This window comes from Capsella rubella, unplaced genomic scaffold (assembly GCF_000375325.1).
Source record: "Capsella rubella cultivar Monte Gargano unplaced genomic scaffold, Caprub1_0 scaffold_4, whole genome shotgun sequence".
In the NCBI taxonomy this organism is placed as follows: domain Eukaryota; kingdom Viridiplantae; phylum Streptophyta; class Magnoliopsida; order Brassicales; family Brassicaceae; genus Capsella; species Capsella rubella.
In genome coordinates, this window is record NW_006238920.1 from 1,146,649 (window position 1) to 1,164,732 (window position 18,084).

General features: G+C 29.5%; 2 protein-coding genes across 2 annotated transcripts; both read right to left on the reverse strand.

Annotated features, from left to right (window-relative positions):
* Positions 1–5,241: 5,241 nt before the first annotated feature.
* LOC17888971 (spermidine sinapoyl-CoA acyltransferase) lies at positions 5,242–7,328 on the reverse strand. Its single transcript, XM_006294135.2, has 3 exons — positions 6,838–7,328; positions 6,520–6,765; positions 5,242–5,975 (listed from the first exon to the last, which is right to left on the reverse strand). Exons 1-3 carry the CDS (start codon positions 7,291–7,293, stop codon positions 5,319–5,321), a joined length of 1,359 nt encoding a protein of 452 aa, XP_006294197.1. The 5' UTR covers positions 7,294–7,328; the 3' UTR covers positions 5,242–5,318.
* Positions 7,329–14,162: 6,834 nt separating this feature from the next.
* LOC17888979 (spermidine sinapoyl-CoA acyltransferase) lies at positions 14,163–16,586 on the reverse strand. The gene is made up of 3 exons (XM_006294165.2): positions 16,134–16,586; positions 15,068–15,316; positions 14,163–14,973 (listed from the first exon to the last, which is right to left on the reverse strand). The coding sequence occupies exons 1-3, from the start codon at positions 16,569–16,571 to the stop codon at positions 14,317–14,319; spliced, it is 1,344 nt and encodes a 447-aa protein (XP_006294227.2). The 5' UTR covers positions 16,572–16,586; the 3' UTR covers positions 14,163–14,316.
* Positions 16,587–18,084: the final 1,498 nt, after the last annotated feature.

Consider the following 18,084-nt stretch of genomic DNA (forward strand, 5'->3'; position numbering starts at 1 on the left):
AGAAATTGATACCAATAACCTTTTTATAATACCCTCTTTTTAAAATACCTCTTTTTTACCATTTTCATTTTTGCCCTCTCTTAAATTTTAATGGTCATTTTACCCCTATTTGAAAGAATATCCTTTCCCAAAGGAAGGCATATTCCTTCCAAAAAATTTCCGCCAAAAACTTTCCCGCCAAAAAAAAATCGGAGAAAAGTTTTCCCGCCAAAAAATATTCCGCAAAAATTTTCCCGCAAAAAAATTTTCCGAAAAAAATTTTCCCGCCAAATTTTTTAAAGGGTTTATAAGATTTTTTTAAGGATCTTTTAAAGGGTTACAAGGGTTTTTAAAGGGATTTACAAGAGTTTTTAAATGGTTTTTAAACGATTTGTAATGGTTTTTAAAGGGTTTTAGAAGCCTACAAAGGTTTTTAAATGGTTTTAAATGATTTACAATGGTTTTTAAAAGTTTTGAAAAGTTTATAACAGTTTTAAAAGGATTTACAAGGATTTTTAAAGGTTTCTAAAAAGGATTTACAAGTGTTTTTAAAAGGATTTACAAGTGTATTTAAAGGCATACAATGATTTAAAAATAGTTTTAAAGGATTTACAAGGGGTTTTAAAGGGTTTTAGAAATTTACAAAGGTTTTTAAAGGGTTTACAAAAGTTTTTAAATGTATTACAAGTTCTTTGAAATGGTTCATAAGGATTTACAAGGGGTTTTAAAGGATTTTAGAAGTTTATAAAAGTTTTTATTTAATGATTTATCACGGTTATAAGGGGTTTAAAGGGATTTACAAGTGTTTATAAATATTATAAAATGATTAACAATGATTTCAAAAGGTTAACTCAAGTTTTGAAAGATTTTGGATGACTTTTAAAAGATTTACAAGGTTTTTAAAGAATTTTTTAAGGGATTTAAAATTATTTACTAGGTTTTTTAAAAGATTTTTTAAGGAATTGCGGAAAAATTTTGGCTGAAAATTTTTGGCGGAAAAAATTTTGTCGGAATTTTTTTGGCGGGAAATTTTTCGGAAGGAATATTCTTTTTGTTGGAAGGAATATTATTTTTGTTGGAAAGAATATTCTTTTTATTGGAAGAATATTCATTTCTTCATCATGGGTTATAATAAAGGAGAGTAATTTAGTCTTTTTGTACATTGAAGAGGGTATTTTTGAAAATGGATACCTAGAGAGGGTTATTGTAGAAAAATGTATCATAAAAATGTTAGTTGTGCAAATCCCCCTACAAGTTTTGCGCATATATTTATATTAAAGTTATTTTAATTATATATAGTTTATTTGTTTTTAGGAAAGTTGTGTTACAATAGGTGCAGTCTGAAAGGCTTTGAAGAGTTTTGTAATATATAGTATTTAGGCAAAAATATATTATGTATTTTGGAGATACTATGTAAGACATTTATGTTTCTCTGAACATATGATATTTGATTATTTTTTTAAATGGTTAATTGTCTGATTTCTTGTTTATGTTAATTCCAGTTACATATACATTTCAAATCAATTTGGCTGAATAACAGACGCTAACTCCATATATAAACCACTTTAATCCCAGTGTACTATCAAACTATTTTAAAACTTATGTATGTTATTTAATTCATTTATTTTGAGTTGCAGGCACACCGTTTTCTAATTTAGAATGCATAAATTATTTGGATTAAAAAACTGTTCAAGTGTTTTTTTTTTGTAGAATTTTTATTTATATTATTAGTTATATTATTTTTAATTATTTTCATATTATTTATTTACCGGCCCCATTGCACATATTATAGAGGGTCTTAATTTTTTTAATATAAATAAATGAAAAATGAGGAAAAATACAAATTATGAGCATCTCCATCACACATACTAGAGAATGTCTACAATTTATAATATAAAAAGAAATATTAATATTGTAACAAAAATGTTTTAGAAAATGTGAGACACTGGGTTTAAAATATCTTAGTAAAGAAATTTTGATTGAGCTTGTTGTTATTTTAAAGGCACCCATAATATAATATTAAATAGGATTTATCCCGTTGTACACCATGTGTCCATAATTTATATAGTTGTATGGTTGGTCATTTTGATAGTTGGTTTATATAGTCTAGTTTTTATACATGTTTATTTCATTTTCATTTTATATAATTTATAAATTTGTATTATAATTAGATGCATAGATATATGTGATCAACCGTCCACCCACGGTACATCGTGGAACGATTTTGTTGTAAAAAAATTATATTTTAACTTAAACCGCTAAATATTTTAAATATAGAAGACCCGTAGAAAATATAATCATATTTATGTAAACTCAAACCCATTAAACCATATTTCTGTACAATATTATTATATTTTTAATTTTGTTAGAGTTAAGTTATTAATAATTTAATTTTTTGTAGAGTTTAAATATTTTAAATATTTTAATATTATATAAAGATTAAATATTATAATATTTGATGTTCTTAAAAGTTTTAATATTTATAAAATTTTGAAACTTTTTTAAAGTTTTAATTTTCTTAAATAAAGAACCGGATTAAACCAAATAAAATAATAATTTGGATGCCTGAGAAATCAAACTTCATGATCATTTGTAGTTGGGAGCATATTAGTCCTATTTATAATGATTTTGAACTATTATTAAAAAAAATTCTACTTTGTACATACTTTTTTCCCTTTATCGATTGACTAATATACGTCCATTTTCAAAATTTTAAATTGTAAAATATGCGAAACATAATTTGCATTGTTATTATACATAAATTTTATGTAATAATATAAATTAAAAAACAATAAGATTATACAAATATATTGGAGAGGGATTCAATTTATTAGAAAGATATTTTAGAAACTTTTTTGATGTAACAAATATTGATTTCCAATTTTGCGATTTGCTTGTGATTGAATTACAAAATTGACTTTTAAGTTTTGTTATTTATTTAAATGGCAAGAGTTTAATTATGTAAATATTACAAAATAAAAGGTTATAAGCCTAAATAGATTTTAGTACAAAATGTACTTAAAAAATGTATATATATAGATATAATATGATTAAGTTTAGTTTGTGACACCCAAAATAATTGTACAATGGGCTGGGAGTGGTAAATAACAGGTAAATCTATTATTTTTTAACGATTGAATATGTATATTTTCCAAATCTAAACGGTTAAATTTCTTAATATCGTAGAATAATGTAATATTTCTATTTAATTTATAATTATAATATATTATCGAGTTGATAATAATTAATAAATGATAGTTTCATATTTACTAAGAAGAATATAATCTCTACGATGGCTGTGTTTTCAAATTTATTAAGAAAATCTAATTGATATCATATTTGTTTCTAATTTTGTACAAATTTTGATACCACTTCAAGTATAAAAATAAAATTAGATTAATAAATAGTTTATTGCATTATTTTATATACTTGAAATTCATGTATTTAAATGAGTACTAATCTAGTATTATTATAAATTATATTACTATCATTTAATTTTGCTAATGCAAACATGATTAAACATGTTTAAATCATGTATGGTGTCAATCATTATATTGTTTTTGCAAACTATACTAACGTCACTTGGTAGATATTCATATCGGTCTAACCAGTCATACTGTGTTATCGAACAAAAAATAGAGTTGATTTTTTTTTTTAAATGACAACATAAAGCTAATTAAGCCAATAACTAGGCTCGTGAGTACACCTTACATTATATACTTGTGTTTTAGTTTTCCTTTCAAATCTCGATTAATTTCTTGTATATGTATACTTGTCCTCCAATGACTCACTAAGAGCACCGAATAGCGGACCTAGGATGAATTTTTACCTATGTCAAACATAAGTTTAAAAAATAAAATTGACGAGGCAAATTGGTCCCAACTTCGCCGCACTGGACTGCAAGTGAATTGGCGCAAAGTAATCTGGTTTTCAATACCAAAACATTCTTTCGTGGTTTGGCTAGCTGCTCGGAATAGACTCACAACGGAAGAACGTAGAACGTATGTTGTCCTGGAACAGATGAATGAATCCTGCATATGTCTTTTGTCGGGCACCTCTGGAAACGTTGCCTAATCTTTTTTTCCGTCTGCCCCTACTCTTCTTAGGTTTGGCAGGCTTTATCTCGAAAGCTTATGCCACACCATTTTTCTCAGCTTTTGGTTCTTCTTTGGGGTCAAACTTTTCAAGGCACCAGCTGCTTCATTTTGTGTCTTGCTTTCCAGGTTGTAGTTCACACGCTCTATATAGAATGTAATCGGCACAAACATGGGGCATGCCAAACACCACAGACCGGTAATCCTTTTTTTTGGACCATATGGTTCGTAACAAGCTTCTTTCAATGTAGGACCATTCGACAAAGTTTGGTGATGGACTCCAACTTTGGCTGGCTACTCCCACAGTCGCACCTAAACTATTCTCTTTCACTTTGCTTCGAATTCTTTTACACGTTTCTAAGTTTTATTCAAATCTTTCGATGAAAGGATGCTTTCATGTAAAAAAGAACTTTTTTTTGTTTGAATATATTTTCACATTCATTTATAAAAAAAAAAAAAATTACTCATGTCAACTGACCTCCTCTTCTTGCATGTAAGTCTGCCAGAGAGCACTTACAAAAGGGTGCTTAAATGATGTTATAGGAAGTTGCTTAGTCATAAACTATTCTCTACAACTAAGATTATATAAGGATTGATGCTTATTTAGGGTGTTTAAAATCAGCTAACGATCTTCTTTATTTACCATATCCTTACTTGCACCTCTCTCACTCTCATTCTCTAACAAGTCAGGTCTCATAAATATGTGTGTGTACGTAAGATTGGTTTTATCATATGAAAAGTTGCAAGATTGGTTTAGTTGGATCAAAAAAATCATATGTACCGATCAGTATGAGGAGATCAAATTAGTTTGTGTGCGATTTTTGAACTATTTTTTTTTGAAATATTATAATTTTTAAATTAGTTTTTAAGCACCCCAAATAAAATGTTACCATTGGATAGCCATAATTTTAAAAACTAATCAACAGATTCTTAACCTAGAAGTTTTCAAAATTAATAATAAAAATTAAAATTTGGTAAACAGTAAACACCTTTCACACCATTGGAGTTGGTCTAAGTAGAGTTAATGCGATTATACTCTATCTCTAAAATACATTTGAATATCAACTAATTAAGCTGTATGTTATACTACATAGGGATAACATGTTAGATTAAGATCATATTTAGCTAATTTTTTGACATTTTCCCCCATTTATCAGTCGTCGCAATATAACATTAGATATCCTCTTTTTATTTATTAATTTATTCTTTTGTGATTTCCCAAAACAAAAGAAGATAAAGCTAGCTTTACTCTAAAGCTTTTATCTCTTCCTTAAACTTGACCATTGCAACTCTTGGCAATGTAACCACAATCTGAACCCCTCCGACCATATCTGGTTCCAACCTAGATGGTCGCATGAACATATTAACCATCCTAGCTGTCTCGGATGGGACGACCGGGACGACATTAACCGGCTCATCCCACCCAAAATCCATCGATCCAAAGATCCCTATATTCCGCCAATCCGTCAAACAAAACAACCCATCTTTTTTTCCCTTGATCGTTAGATTCATCTTAATAATCTTTTCAGTGTTTACAAGCTCTTCTTGGAGATAATCTTTATGTTGAGCCTTTCTCTTCGCTTCTTTTATGAGCTTTACGATATCTGAAACCGTCGATTCTTCCACTTCTCTTGTGGTTAGTGGCACATACATATCAATATATGCATTGCCATAGTATCCGTCGGGCAAAGGTGGATCCACGACGTTTCGAATTCCTACACTTAAACCCAAAACAGTGACTCCATCTCGATCCAAATCAAGAGCTTTAACTCTTGACTTCCATAGATAAGCACTTATAACTTCAAAAGTTGTGAGTGGCTCACTAGAGAAGTCATATTCGTTCAATGTAGCTTCTTTCAACCTTCTTATGCTCTCCGCTTTAATATTTATTTTCTCAGTTACCTGATTACAGTTATAAATATGGAATCAAGAAAATTAACTTTTAGACCAAAAATAAACTAAAGGATCTAGTATTTTTCATAAAACCTAATTGTGGTAAATAGTTTTATCAAAAGTATTATTTTTAGCAACTTTACCAATTTTTATATACACATAGAATTGATTTCTTATATATGCAAAAATATTGTCATTCTGACGTCTTGATTTTTTTTTGGTCAATATGTAAGCAAAGTATATTTCATAAGTATATTAAGTATGTTAGTGTTAACTGTTAATTAATGAGGCATTTGAAAAATACTTGTTGTTTAGTTTTTTTTACTTCTTCTAAACATACCAAACAAAAAATCAACTTTGTAAGAATATTTACGAACCAAAATTTTGGTTTGAGAAATTAATAATAATAATAAGTTGTATATTATGAAGGGTTCAATCTAAAATTTTTAGCAAAAACCCTTTTTTTTTGTTAATGTATTTTTGCATTTTATATTATTTTAATCTCACAAACCAATTCCTATTTATTTGGTTTCAAGACGGCTCAATACATTACCCAATCATCGGTAGGTAAGTAGGGCGACGCAGCTGTGTCTCCCCGTGGAACTAATGGACGTTGATCATCGACGACAGGCTCCCCCACAAGTCTTTCCCTTTCCCAAACTGGTGTCACTGTCAGCTTCTTTTTTCCACCAGCCAACTCTGTTAAGGCACACATGATATGACCAAGTCCATATCCATCGCACATTGCATGCGACGCCGCTAAACCTAATATGAATCCTCCACAGCCAAATTTGGTCACCTGTCATTAAATAATTATCTTTGTTATTTGCTTATTTGAAACATCAAAGGGTTAGGTTAGGTATGTATGTACCTGCAAAGCAAAAGGTCGATAACCATCCTCCACTTGGATCTCTGGCAAGAACTCTAAAGCCGTGTCTGAGTCAATGTTGTCTAAATACTTCAATGAAGACAGTTCCACATTTGTAGTAGCCACCGTGAAAGCCACACCTACTTCATCTCCTCCATAACTCAACTGAAGCTTCTGATCACTCTCCCGCCGCTTCAAACTCCCTGCAAGTGGATAGTAATACACAAGAAGATCGGACAAAGCCTCCCTAAGCAAAGACTCCGGCCGGTCAACATCACCATTAAAAGCTTTATTTGCTCTGAAAACGTAACAGACCTTGTACATGACCTCATTGTCTGGATCATTGTCAAGTGTTGAAAGGGAAAGAGTTTGTGGAGGTATGTGTTTTGAAGGTTTCACCATTTCGGTGAGTTTTTTTACAGCCATTAAAGGGATCTGTGAGCTTACTTGGACTGGCATGTCGTCTAATGTCTTAACTCTTTATCGCTTTGAAGACATATAATAAGAGACTTGCCTTTTATAGAGAAAGTTTTGGTATTTAGCTTGATTTTAGAATATATTTTAGTTATTATATATTTCTAAACATTGTTAAAATATGTGGAGAGTAATATTTGTTCTTTTAATTCAAAAATATTAGGTTTGTTTTCTGTATGTACTCTATAGTTTTCTTTCTTTTCTCTATTTAGCAAAGATTTTTGTGTTGTTGACAATATATATTTTGCTCTAATGTTGTTACATTTATGATGATTAATCTATCAGATCTAGCTACATGTAATACATGCAGCTCTCTCTACAACATTCGAATTCTCTATTAACGATTATTATACCTTTGCATGTTTTACATCCTAACTCTCAAAACCATGACGAAAGAACAACTCTGCCTACGATACTTTTTATTTGTTTTGATACTAATGTTGGTAAATTTGGGTAAGCCTTTAATGATTTCGACCTAAACAAGCAATAAAATAAGGCATATTGGATTGAATACCCATTAATTTTGTGGAATTTTTACAATCCCTTAGACACGAGAATATAACATGAGACACGGGTTATACAGATTAAAAAACATATATTTTTTTCTTTTTCCATAAAAATTCTATTAAATACAATGAATTCAACCAATGAGAAAATATGATGTATGATATGATTGATCAAAATTTATTAAATGCATTAAATATTTGTATAAAAAAATGAAAACATCACTTAAATGAAATAATTTTTTAAGGCTAAAACATCACTTAAAATGAAACGAGAGAATACACTCTTTTGCTGAAATTGTATTTAATATTTTTTTTGGTAGGATAGAGGAGACAAAAAAAAACTTTCGCATGTTAGTAAAAAAAAATTTTTTACTATAAATCACATTTGGACCTTTTGAAGGTGGCAAATACCCCCTAACGTCTTCGAATAGTCACAACATCCAGCTTTAAAGACAAAGATTGAAAACCTAGTGATAGCGAGAAAGCATATCAACCGGAGATTCTTAGATACCCCATTACGTACGTTACTATCACATGAAGCCTTGGCAATGAATACCAATCAATCATGGAGATTTCACAATTTTCTAAGATGACCTCACAGTTTTCACAATTTTCTAAGATTGAAAACCTAGTGATAGCGAGAAAGCTTTATAATCGTGCACGTGGGAATTATCTATACCACTTGGAAATTATTCATCTCTCCATGTTACAACGGAAGCGGATCAATATAAACAACAAATAATCCTTACAGGTTTAATGTGACTAAGTAACAATAAGGGTGAATGATGTTGACGGTGTTTGGTGATGCAAGCCTTTGAGTCATGAAGGCTGGATTGTTAGCACAAGGATGCGGATGAATGGAGAGCGATTCAGAGACTCATATTCTATAAAGTACATAATGAGGTAAATGTATTCTTTTGATGGATGTTATAGCTTAATTATAGTTAAGAATGTGTTAAGCTTCATGTTAGCATTTTTAAGTGTGTTTTTGTGAAGTTGATTTTTCTCCAGAAATTTCGCCGGAATGTTTTTTCAGGTGTGTTTTTAGTTTACGGGTTAGGGTGTCTCACTTAGACCCAATGTTAGTATAATTAATAATCCATGGCTTACAATTAATTAAGGACATATATATATCCACTTATTATTATTTGATGTTTTCAACTATAATTTTTGTGGTGATAAATATATTATATGTTTATTGTCTAGTTTTTTTTTCTCTGGGTTAAAGTAGAGACTTTACTACTTAAATTATGATTTTTTTTTTTTGAACTTATACTATTTCGAGTTCCACCACATAAATGTATTTATTTACACTCAACTTATATTTATCTTAAAGTTGAACACTTTTAACATATACTACTTCTTCATGTTCGCTATGACTAGAAGAAACATTTTTCCAGATGATTCACCATCACTAGATAAGACTTTCAACACACAACAATTCAGTTATCAAAATTATTAAAACTAAAAATATAATCTTAATCATATATTACATGATTAAGTAGATGTGAAAATTAAGTATAGTACCACAGTACAATATAAACATTCAAAATTGAATATCAATTCGTTCACTTACCGCAAGTGCAAGGACGAATTTGAAAACACGTCCACAAGCTGAAACCGAACCGAACCGAAACTAAAAGAAAATCGAAAATCGAAATTGAATTGAATATTTGAACGCCCATGACTAGATTAACAATAAAACACAACAATTTCAGTTACTTAAATTTATTAAAAAAAAAAAAAACCAACAATGTATTACATTGAGTAGATGTTTGAACAATAAAACTGAATATCATTAAATGTTGTGGTAAAAATGTTTGGTCCGTTCCTCTGTAGTATCTTATCTACTAATTTAAGTCCACGTATGAATAAAGCCAAACAAATCCTATATGTATATGATGACATTTATTTTTGTTTGCATATATTTTTGTCCATGAATTTGAATTTAGATTTTTTTTTTTTTTTTTTTAATGAAAGATTACAAAGTTTAGACCAAAGGAAGCATTTAATCTACGAGCCCACCACCTGCAGAAATCATCTTTCATACAGCTAAAAACTAACCATGCAGACCTTCAAGAGACACACAATGCATGTTCCCTTGTAATAATATTACAGCTATCTGAGTAAGACATCACACTACACTTACAAAAAACAGTCCACACTTGGTCGGTGTACCGGTTTTCCTAAAATAATTTTTCATACAATTCGATTCTACACTCTTGATTTAAATATTTTAATATGAAATTATTTTTCGGATACAACATTTTCAGGTTTTTTTATAAAAATTTCACAATTTATTTTCTAAATTTAGACCGTTAAATTTGTTAATATTATAGGATAATCTAATATTTATATTTAATTTATAATTGTAATACATTATCAAATTAATAATAGTTAAGTTTCAAATGTACTAAGATGGCTGTGTTTCAAATTTGTTAAGAAAATTCTAATCGTTATCTCATTTTTTCTATTTTGTACAAATTTTAATACTACTTAAAGTACTAAAATAAATTAAAAATAGTAAATAGTTAAAATCATTAGATCAAATGTATATAAATTATTTATATTATTGCATTATTTTATATATTTGAAATCCACATATTTATATGAGTACTAATCTAGTATTATTATAAACCATATTACTATCATCATAATTTTGCTAATGAATGCATGCTTAAAAAAATTTAAATCATGTATGATGTCAATCATTACATTGGTTTTGCAAACAAGACCAACGTCATTTGGTAGATATGCAGATGATCAGATCGATCGGTCTAACCAGTTATATTGTATTTTCGAACCAAAAACAGAGTTGAATTTTTTATAAACATGACAACATAAAAACTAATTAAGCCGATAACTAGGCTTGTAAGTACTTCTTCCGTTTTATACTTTTTCTCTTTATTTTTGTCACACAACGACCCATTTAAGTAAGTACATTGGCGTATATATGATAAGTCCCAAACATTACATTATAACATTAAAATTCAAATCATTAAGTGTAAATAAAAGAAAGAATAATGGGGGACGTTTCTAAATCTTCGACGTTCTTTGCCATGTTTCTTCATTATACGTGGGCTTCACTAACACTTGGCGACCTGCGATTGGTTGTTTTTTTTTTTAATCTAAAAATAAAATAAAAAATTTTTTTAAAAAAAATTTGGGACAATTTCATATGGTCTTAAATCCCCATTTATCCTTTGTCGTTTGCTTCAATAATTGCCGTGATCAAATCCCCATTTATCATATACTTAAAACGTCTCTTTCTTTGGTCAGTAAGACATATATTCTTTTTTGGTATACATCTAAAGATTTCAACAATATAAATTTTGCTATGTATTTTTTGAAGTGAATTAGATTTAACTGGAAAAATGGAGGATTAGGAAGAGAGAAATAAGAAAGCACTTGATTAATTCGAATATACACTTGATTTAAATGATGCAAAACTCGATTATTTTTCGTAATAAGTTTAGATCAAAGGAAGCATTTATCTACGAGCCCACCAACTGCATCAATCATTTTTCATATATGTTTCAGTAGTATTTTTGGAAAAATATATATTTTATTAGTATTTTTGAAAAAAAAAACTCATAATGGTTCTATGTAAATTTGTAAACAATAACTAGATTACACATCAATAAACAAAAGAACAATTTGAAAAGAAAATAAATGGTTCTAGTGTATTGGATTTTATATTCTAATTTATATGTTTTCACACACAGCTAACCCAACCATACAAGCCTTCAAGATACACTTCACTATATGAGGGACATACATTAGATTTCTTGATTCTACGGGGATCATTTCCCTCTTAATTTTTTATTTTTAATTAAGATTTTCTAGTTTTTGTAAACTAAAAACCGATCGTCTTGTCTTCCAGATTATTTGATTTGAATGTTACTTTTATAAAAAAATATTCAATGTATTAAATTATTGTCATATATAATCTTGTCTTTTTAAAATTGGTCTAATCAAATACCCGACTTATCAGATGTAAACATGTTCGACGAAATCGTTTAGTGTGGTAAAATTTCAATCACATGTTTTTCAGATATATATACACTATGTTTACATAATGTTATTAATATATTAAAGTAGTCTAATGGTAAAAAAGGTTTATTTGTGTCAACATTTTTCGAATTCGAAACTTATCTCCAACATAATAATTTTTTAGGACGCGGACATTAAATTCTACACAAAAACCTTGTAAACATAATAATATAGATTGCCACTTCTATATTTTTTTTGGTGTGAACAAAGGAAACGTTATTTAGGAACCCACACCATTTTGATTCCTTTGTCGTTTGTTTCAATAATTGCCGTGATCAAATCCCCATTTATCATATGCTTCAAACGTCTCTTTCTTTGGTCAGTAAGACATATATTCTTTTTTGGTATACATCCAAAGATTGCAACAATATAAAATTTGCTATGTATGTTTTGAAGTGAATTAGATTTAACTAGAAAAAATGGAGGATTAGGAAGAGAGAAATAAGAAAGCACTTGATTAATTCGAATATACACTTGATTTAAATGATTCAAAACTCGATTAGTTTAGACCAAAGGAAGCATTTAATCTACGAGCCCACCACCTGCAGAAATCATTTTTCATACAGCTAAAAACCTAACCATGCAGACCGTCAAGACATAATGCACGCTCCCTTGTAATATTACAGCTATCTGACTAAGACAATACATTACACTTCCAAAAAAACAGTCCACACTTGGTCGGTGTACCGGTTTTCCTAAAATAATTATTCATACAATTCGATTCTACACTCTTGATTTAAATATTTTAATATGAAAATTTCTTTTGGATAGCACATTTTCATTTTTTTTCTAAAAATATCACAATTTATTTTCTAAATTTAGACCGTTAAATTTGTTAATATTATAGGATAATCTAATATTTATATTTAATTTATAATTGTAATACATTATCAAACTAATAATAGCTAAGTTTCAAATGTACTAAGATGGATGTGTTTCAAATTTATTAAGAAAATTCTAATCGTTATCTCATTTTTTTCTATTTTATACAAATTTTAATACCACTTAAAGTATTAAAATAAATTAAAAAATAGTAAATAGTTTAAATCATGGGAATTTCAAAAATACCCCTTTTCTAATACCACTTTTTAAAAATACCACTCTTTCTAATTTTATCAAAATGTCACTATAAAATTTGAAATTTCTCAAAAACATATGTGTAAACTTATATTTATAGACACAAATTATCTTTATATGTGTGTAAATTTATATATATTTCATAAATACTGTATAAATACCTTTTAAAAATCTTTTAAAAACCATTTAAAACCCTTATTAAAACTATATAAACCTTTTAAAAACCTTATAAAAACCTTATAAATGCCGTTTAGAACCTTTTAAAACCTTATAAATATTTGGATTTAGTCTTCCAGTAGTAATGATGATCTTGATGTACCTTATCAACCATATAAAAGTTTATAATATTTCATATTTGAAAAAGGGTATTTTTGAAAATGGATAGAAAAGAAAGGTATTTTTAAAAAGGATAAACCAAAAGGGGCATTTCTCAAAAATTCTCTTAGATCAAAGGTATATCAATTATTTATATTATTGCATTATTTTATTTATTTGAAATCCACATATTTATATGAGTACTAATCTAGTATTGTTATAAACCATATTACTATCATCATAATTTTGCTAATGAATGCATGATTAAAAAATTTTAAATCATGTATGGTGTCAATCATTACATTGTTTTTGCAAACAAGACCAACATGATTTGGTAGATATGCAGATGATCAGATCGGTCTAACCAATTATATACTTATATTGTATTTTCGAACCAAAAACAGAGTTGAATTTTTTCTAAACATGACAACATAAAAGCTAATTAAGCCAATAACTAGGCTTGTGAGTATTCCTTCCATTCTATACTTTTTCTCTTTAGTTTTGTCACACAACAACCCCTTATAAAAGCCGTTACAAGCATGTGCCCCAATGAATACCAATAAGTAGAGATATTGCGATTAAATATATCTAAAATACGTCTAAAAATCAACACTAATTAAACTTTACTCACCTCGTTTCTTTTTAAGTGATGTTTTAGTAAAAAAAAAATTGTTTCCTTTCAAAAAATGTTTTCAATTTTCTATGTAATAATCGAATGTATTTAATATTTTTGATTTAATCTTTGCAGTATTAATCTTATATTTTTTATTGGTTGGATTCATTTTAATTAACAATTTTTTGATGGAAAATCGATAAATTATATGTTTTCTTACTATATGTGTAAAAAGTAAAAACTTTAAACATCATTTAACAAAAAATGGAGAGAGTATGTTATACTGCATAGAGAAAACATGATAGATTAAGATCATATTTAACTTTTTTTTTTTTTTGACATTTTCTCCCTTTTATCAATCTTCGAAATATAACCTTAGATATCCTCTTCGTATTTTTTAATTTATTCTTTTATGATTTCCTCAAAACAAAAGAAGATAAAAGTTTACTCTAAAGCTTCCATCTCTTCCTTAAACTTGACCATTGCAACTCTTGGCAATGTAACCACAATCTGAACCCCTCCGACCATATCCGGTTCCAACCTAGATGGTCGCATGAACATATTAACCATCCTAGCTGTCTCGGATGGGACGACCGGGACGACATTAACCGGCTCATCCCACCCGAAATCCATCGATCCAAAGATCCCTATATTCCTCCAATCCGTCAAACAAAACAACCCATCTTTTTTTCCCTTGATCGTTAGATTCATCTTAATGATCTTTTCAGTGTTTACAAGCTCTTCTTCAAGATAATCTTTATCGTGAGCCTTTCTCTTCGCTTCTTTTATGAGCTTTACGATATCCGAAACTGTCGATTCTTCCACTTCTCTAGCCGTTAGTGGCACGTACATATCAATATATGCGTTACCATAGTATCCATCAGGCAAAGGTGGATCCACAACATTGCGTATTCCTACTGATAAACCCAAAACAGTGACTCCATCTCGATCCAAATCAAGAGCTTTAACTCTTGACTTCCATAAATAAGCTCCTATGACTTCGAAAGTAGTGACTGCCTCACTAGAGAAGTCGTACTCTTTCAATGTAGCTTCTTTCAATCTTCTTATGCTATCAGCTTTAATATTTATTTTTTCAGTTACCTAACAAGGATAGAACAAACATATTATTTTAGATGCAAATTAAAAAAGTAACATATATATAGTATTTTGTTTTAGTGCATGCACACATGCATACCCAATCATCCGTTGGTAAGTAGGGAGAAGCGGCCGTGTCGCCGCCGGGAAGAAACGGAGGTTCATCATCGTCGTCTTCGGGTTTCCCGACAAGTCTTTCTCTTTCCCAAACCGGAGTCAACGTTGGTTTCTTGTTGCCGCCGGCTAACTCAGTTAAGGCACACATGATATGACCTTCACCATATCCATCGCACATTGCATGTGACATCGCCATCCCTAATATGAATCCTCCACATCCAAATTTGGTTACCTGTCATTACCAATAAGGTTATTTAATGTGGGATATATGAAATATTATTAATACATCTGAAGTTGATGTGAGAAAAAGTTTGGTCCCTATTAGTTTAATACTCATGATAGTCCCCTGGCACAAGCTGTGTTGTTTATAAATTTACGTTGTTTTACATCACAAAAAAAAACAAAAACTAATTACCCAACAGTTACGCTGCATTAAGTTTCCATGCACGAAATTATATAGACAAGACAAAACTGATTACATGGCAGTCATGCATGACCTGTCTGATATTAAAACATACCTATATTTTAAAGAGGTTTACCTGTTGTTACATATTTTGCTAAATTATGTCTCGATCGAAGATACATAAAATATGTAAGTAGATTTCTATATGTATGGGAATTTTTTTATGGATGTAAATATTTTTCCTTGATGATATATGATTTTTAATCCGAACAAAGGGATCCAAACCAAACCAAGTCGAGCCAAATTAACAAATCCAAAAACCAAATCGTATGACCATGAATGTTTGCAAAAATTTTAAGTGTTTTTAGATTATGTTTTTTAGTTGTAATTTGTGTTAAAAACTTTTTAAGAAATCTAAAATGATAACTTTTTAAAATTGACAAAAACTATAAAAAAATCTAATATTCTCCATCTTTTAGGAAATCTTTTGTCATATTCTTGATTAACTATAAAGTAAAAATTTTGGGAAAACTAAAACCAAGAATAACTTCAAAATCCTTAACCATTTAAAATCAAGAATATGTAAATGTGATAATAACCCAAATCCAAACTATAAACACCTAAAAATCATGAACAGTTTGTGTACCTGCAAAGCAAAAGGTCGATAACACTCGTTCTCCACGTGAAGTTCAGGCAAGAACTTCAAGGCCGTATCTGAGTCAATGTTCTCAAGATTATTCAAAGAAGAGAGCTCCACATTTTCAGTAGCCACCGTGAACGGCACACCACCTTCATCGCCACCGCAGGTCAACAGAAGCTTCCGGTCACTCTCCTGCCGCTTCAAACTCCCTGAAAGTGGACAATAATAGACAAGAAGATCAGACAAAGCCTCCTTAAGTAAAGCTTCCGCCTGGTCATCATTATCCACAACGTTCTTGGCTTTGAAAACGTAACAGGCCTTGTAGATGACCTCATTGTAAGGATCATTGTCAAGTGTTGAAAGAGAAAGAGTTTGTTTAGGTATGTGTTTTGAGGGTTTCACTATTTCGGTGAGCTTTTTTTGTGCCATTAAAGGGATCGACATGTTTTGATTTCTGTGTGTATAGCCTTAATTAGTGAACACTCTAGTCCTTTATAAACAAAAGATTTGGCGTCATGTTCGCCACGTCTAACCTTGAAGATTAACAACTGTCACTTTTATTTATATTCTAATTTAAATTAAGAAAATGGAAACTGTTTCATTTACGTGTCATTTTGAAAATAAACAATGCTTAAGTTATTATCATTGTTGTCCGCACGGCCAATGAATCTTCATCTTTATTTGGGAAGCTGAAAGCAAACGTAAGTAACTCGTATCATGTTTAAAGATTTGGTCTAACAACTGGTATTACGTACGTGGTAGCCACGGAGGGATCATATATATTAAAAGATTTGGTCTTGCCATCTTTATTTGGTCATTACAAATTAGATCGGACGATGAAACATAAACGTCATGAGATTTGATTTGTAACGCTTTGGCATAAAAAAATAAATAAAGAAACACTAGATAAGAACAACCAACAACCCCCTAATAAACTATCTCATTTTTGTCAGCAACCAATCAAGGCCAAAGACTACCAAACGAGAAAATCTGCGTTAAACATTAACATCTTAGTTATGAAGAAATGAGATAGTCATTTACACAAGTTGGCATTATCTATACAATCAAAATCAAGATTTGAGAAAGACACTTACATTGATTATCTTCACGCTATTTGTTTTTCACAAATTATTTCAAACAGATATCATACTTTACACGCATTTATAACAATATTAAAATAATTATGTACTCAAATATAATTTAATCACAAAGAAAAGCAGAATAACACAACTAAAAAACTTAGTGACATTATGAAAAAACAACATTTTCTGATAGTCATGTTTAGACTAATGCTCTAAATCAAGTCTTGCCATGTTTCTTTGGTCATTGCAAATTATATCGGACGATGAAACATAAATGTCATGACATTTGATTTGTAACGGTTTGACATTAAAAAAAAAAAACAACGAAACACTAGATAAGAACCACCAATAAACTAACAACACAAAAATACTACCAAACAAGAAAATCTGCGTTGAACACTAACATTTTTTTTTTTGACCTTTTAAAGAAATGAGATGGTCATTATTGTTTGGGATGATTTAGACCATTAAAAATCAAGATTTGAGAAAGAAAATTACATTGGTTGTTTTAACCACAATGACATTGTTTATTGTAAATATATATTGTAGGGAGGAGCTTGAGGAACTATCAGCTGAGTTTCTATTGAATTCGGCTGGACATTGGCCCATTAATTTTACCCTTACATTCTCTGGCCGTTTGTTCAAAACTTAGACTAAATACATTATTGTCATGGCTTGTTATCTTAGATTTCTCTTCTTCTGATTACTTTGTTTTAGTTTTTTTTTTTCCTCCTAAGTTTTCAAATCTTGATTGAAAGAAATGAAAATGAACAAGGACTACAACAATATTATCTTATTATTGAAATAAGCTATTAATATTTATTGATTTTATTATTAAGCTTACCACACACAAAAGAAAGACTAGTCATGCTTTA

Excerpts from the sequence above, each read along its gene's own strand:
- LOC17888971 (XM_006294135.2), bottom strand. The coding sequence starts at position 7,293 with ATGCCAGTCCAAGTAAGCTCACAGATCCCTTTAATGGCTGTAAAAAAA. Across the intron at positions 6,766-6,837 it reads ATCGACCTTTTGCTTTGCAG|GTGACCAAATTTGGCTGTGG; the intron begins GTACATACATAC and ends ATTTAATGACAG. Across the intron at positions 5,976-6,519 it reads ACTTACCTACCGATGATTGG|GTAACTGAGAAAATAAATAT; the intron begins GTAATGTATTGA and ends AACTGTAATCAG.
- LOC17888979 (XM_006294165.2), bottom strand. The coding sequence starts at position 16,571 with ATGTCGATCCCTTTAATGGCACAAAAAAAGCTCACCGAAATAGTGAAA. Across the intron at positions 15,317-16,133 it reads ATCGACCTTTTGCTTTGCAG|GTAACCAAATTTGGATGTGG; the intron begins GTACACAAACTG and ends TGGTAATGACAG. Across the intron at positions 14,974-15,067 it reads ACTTACCAACGGATGATTGG|GTAACTGAAAAAATAAATAT; the intron begins GTATGCATGTGT and ends TATCCTTGTTAG.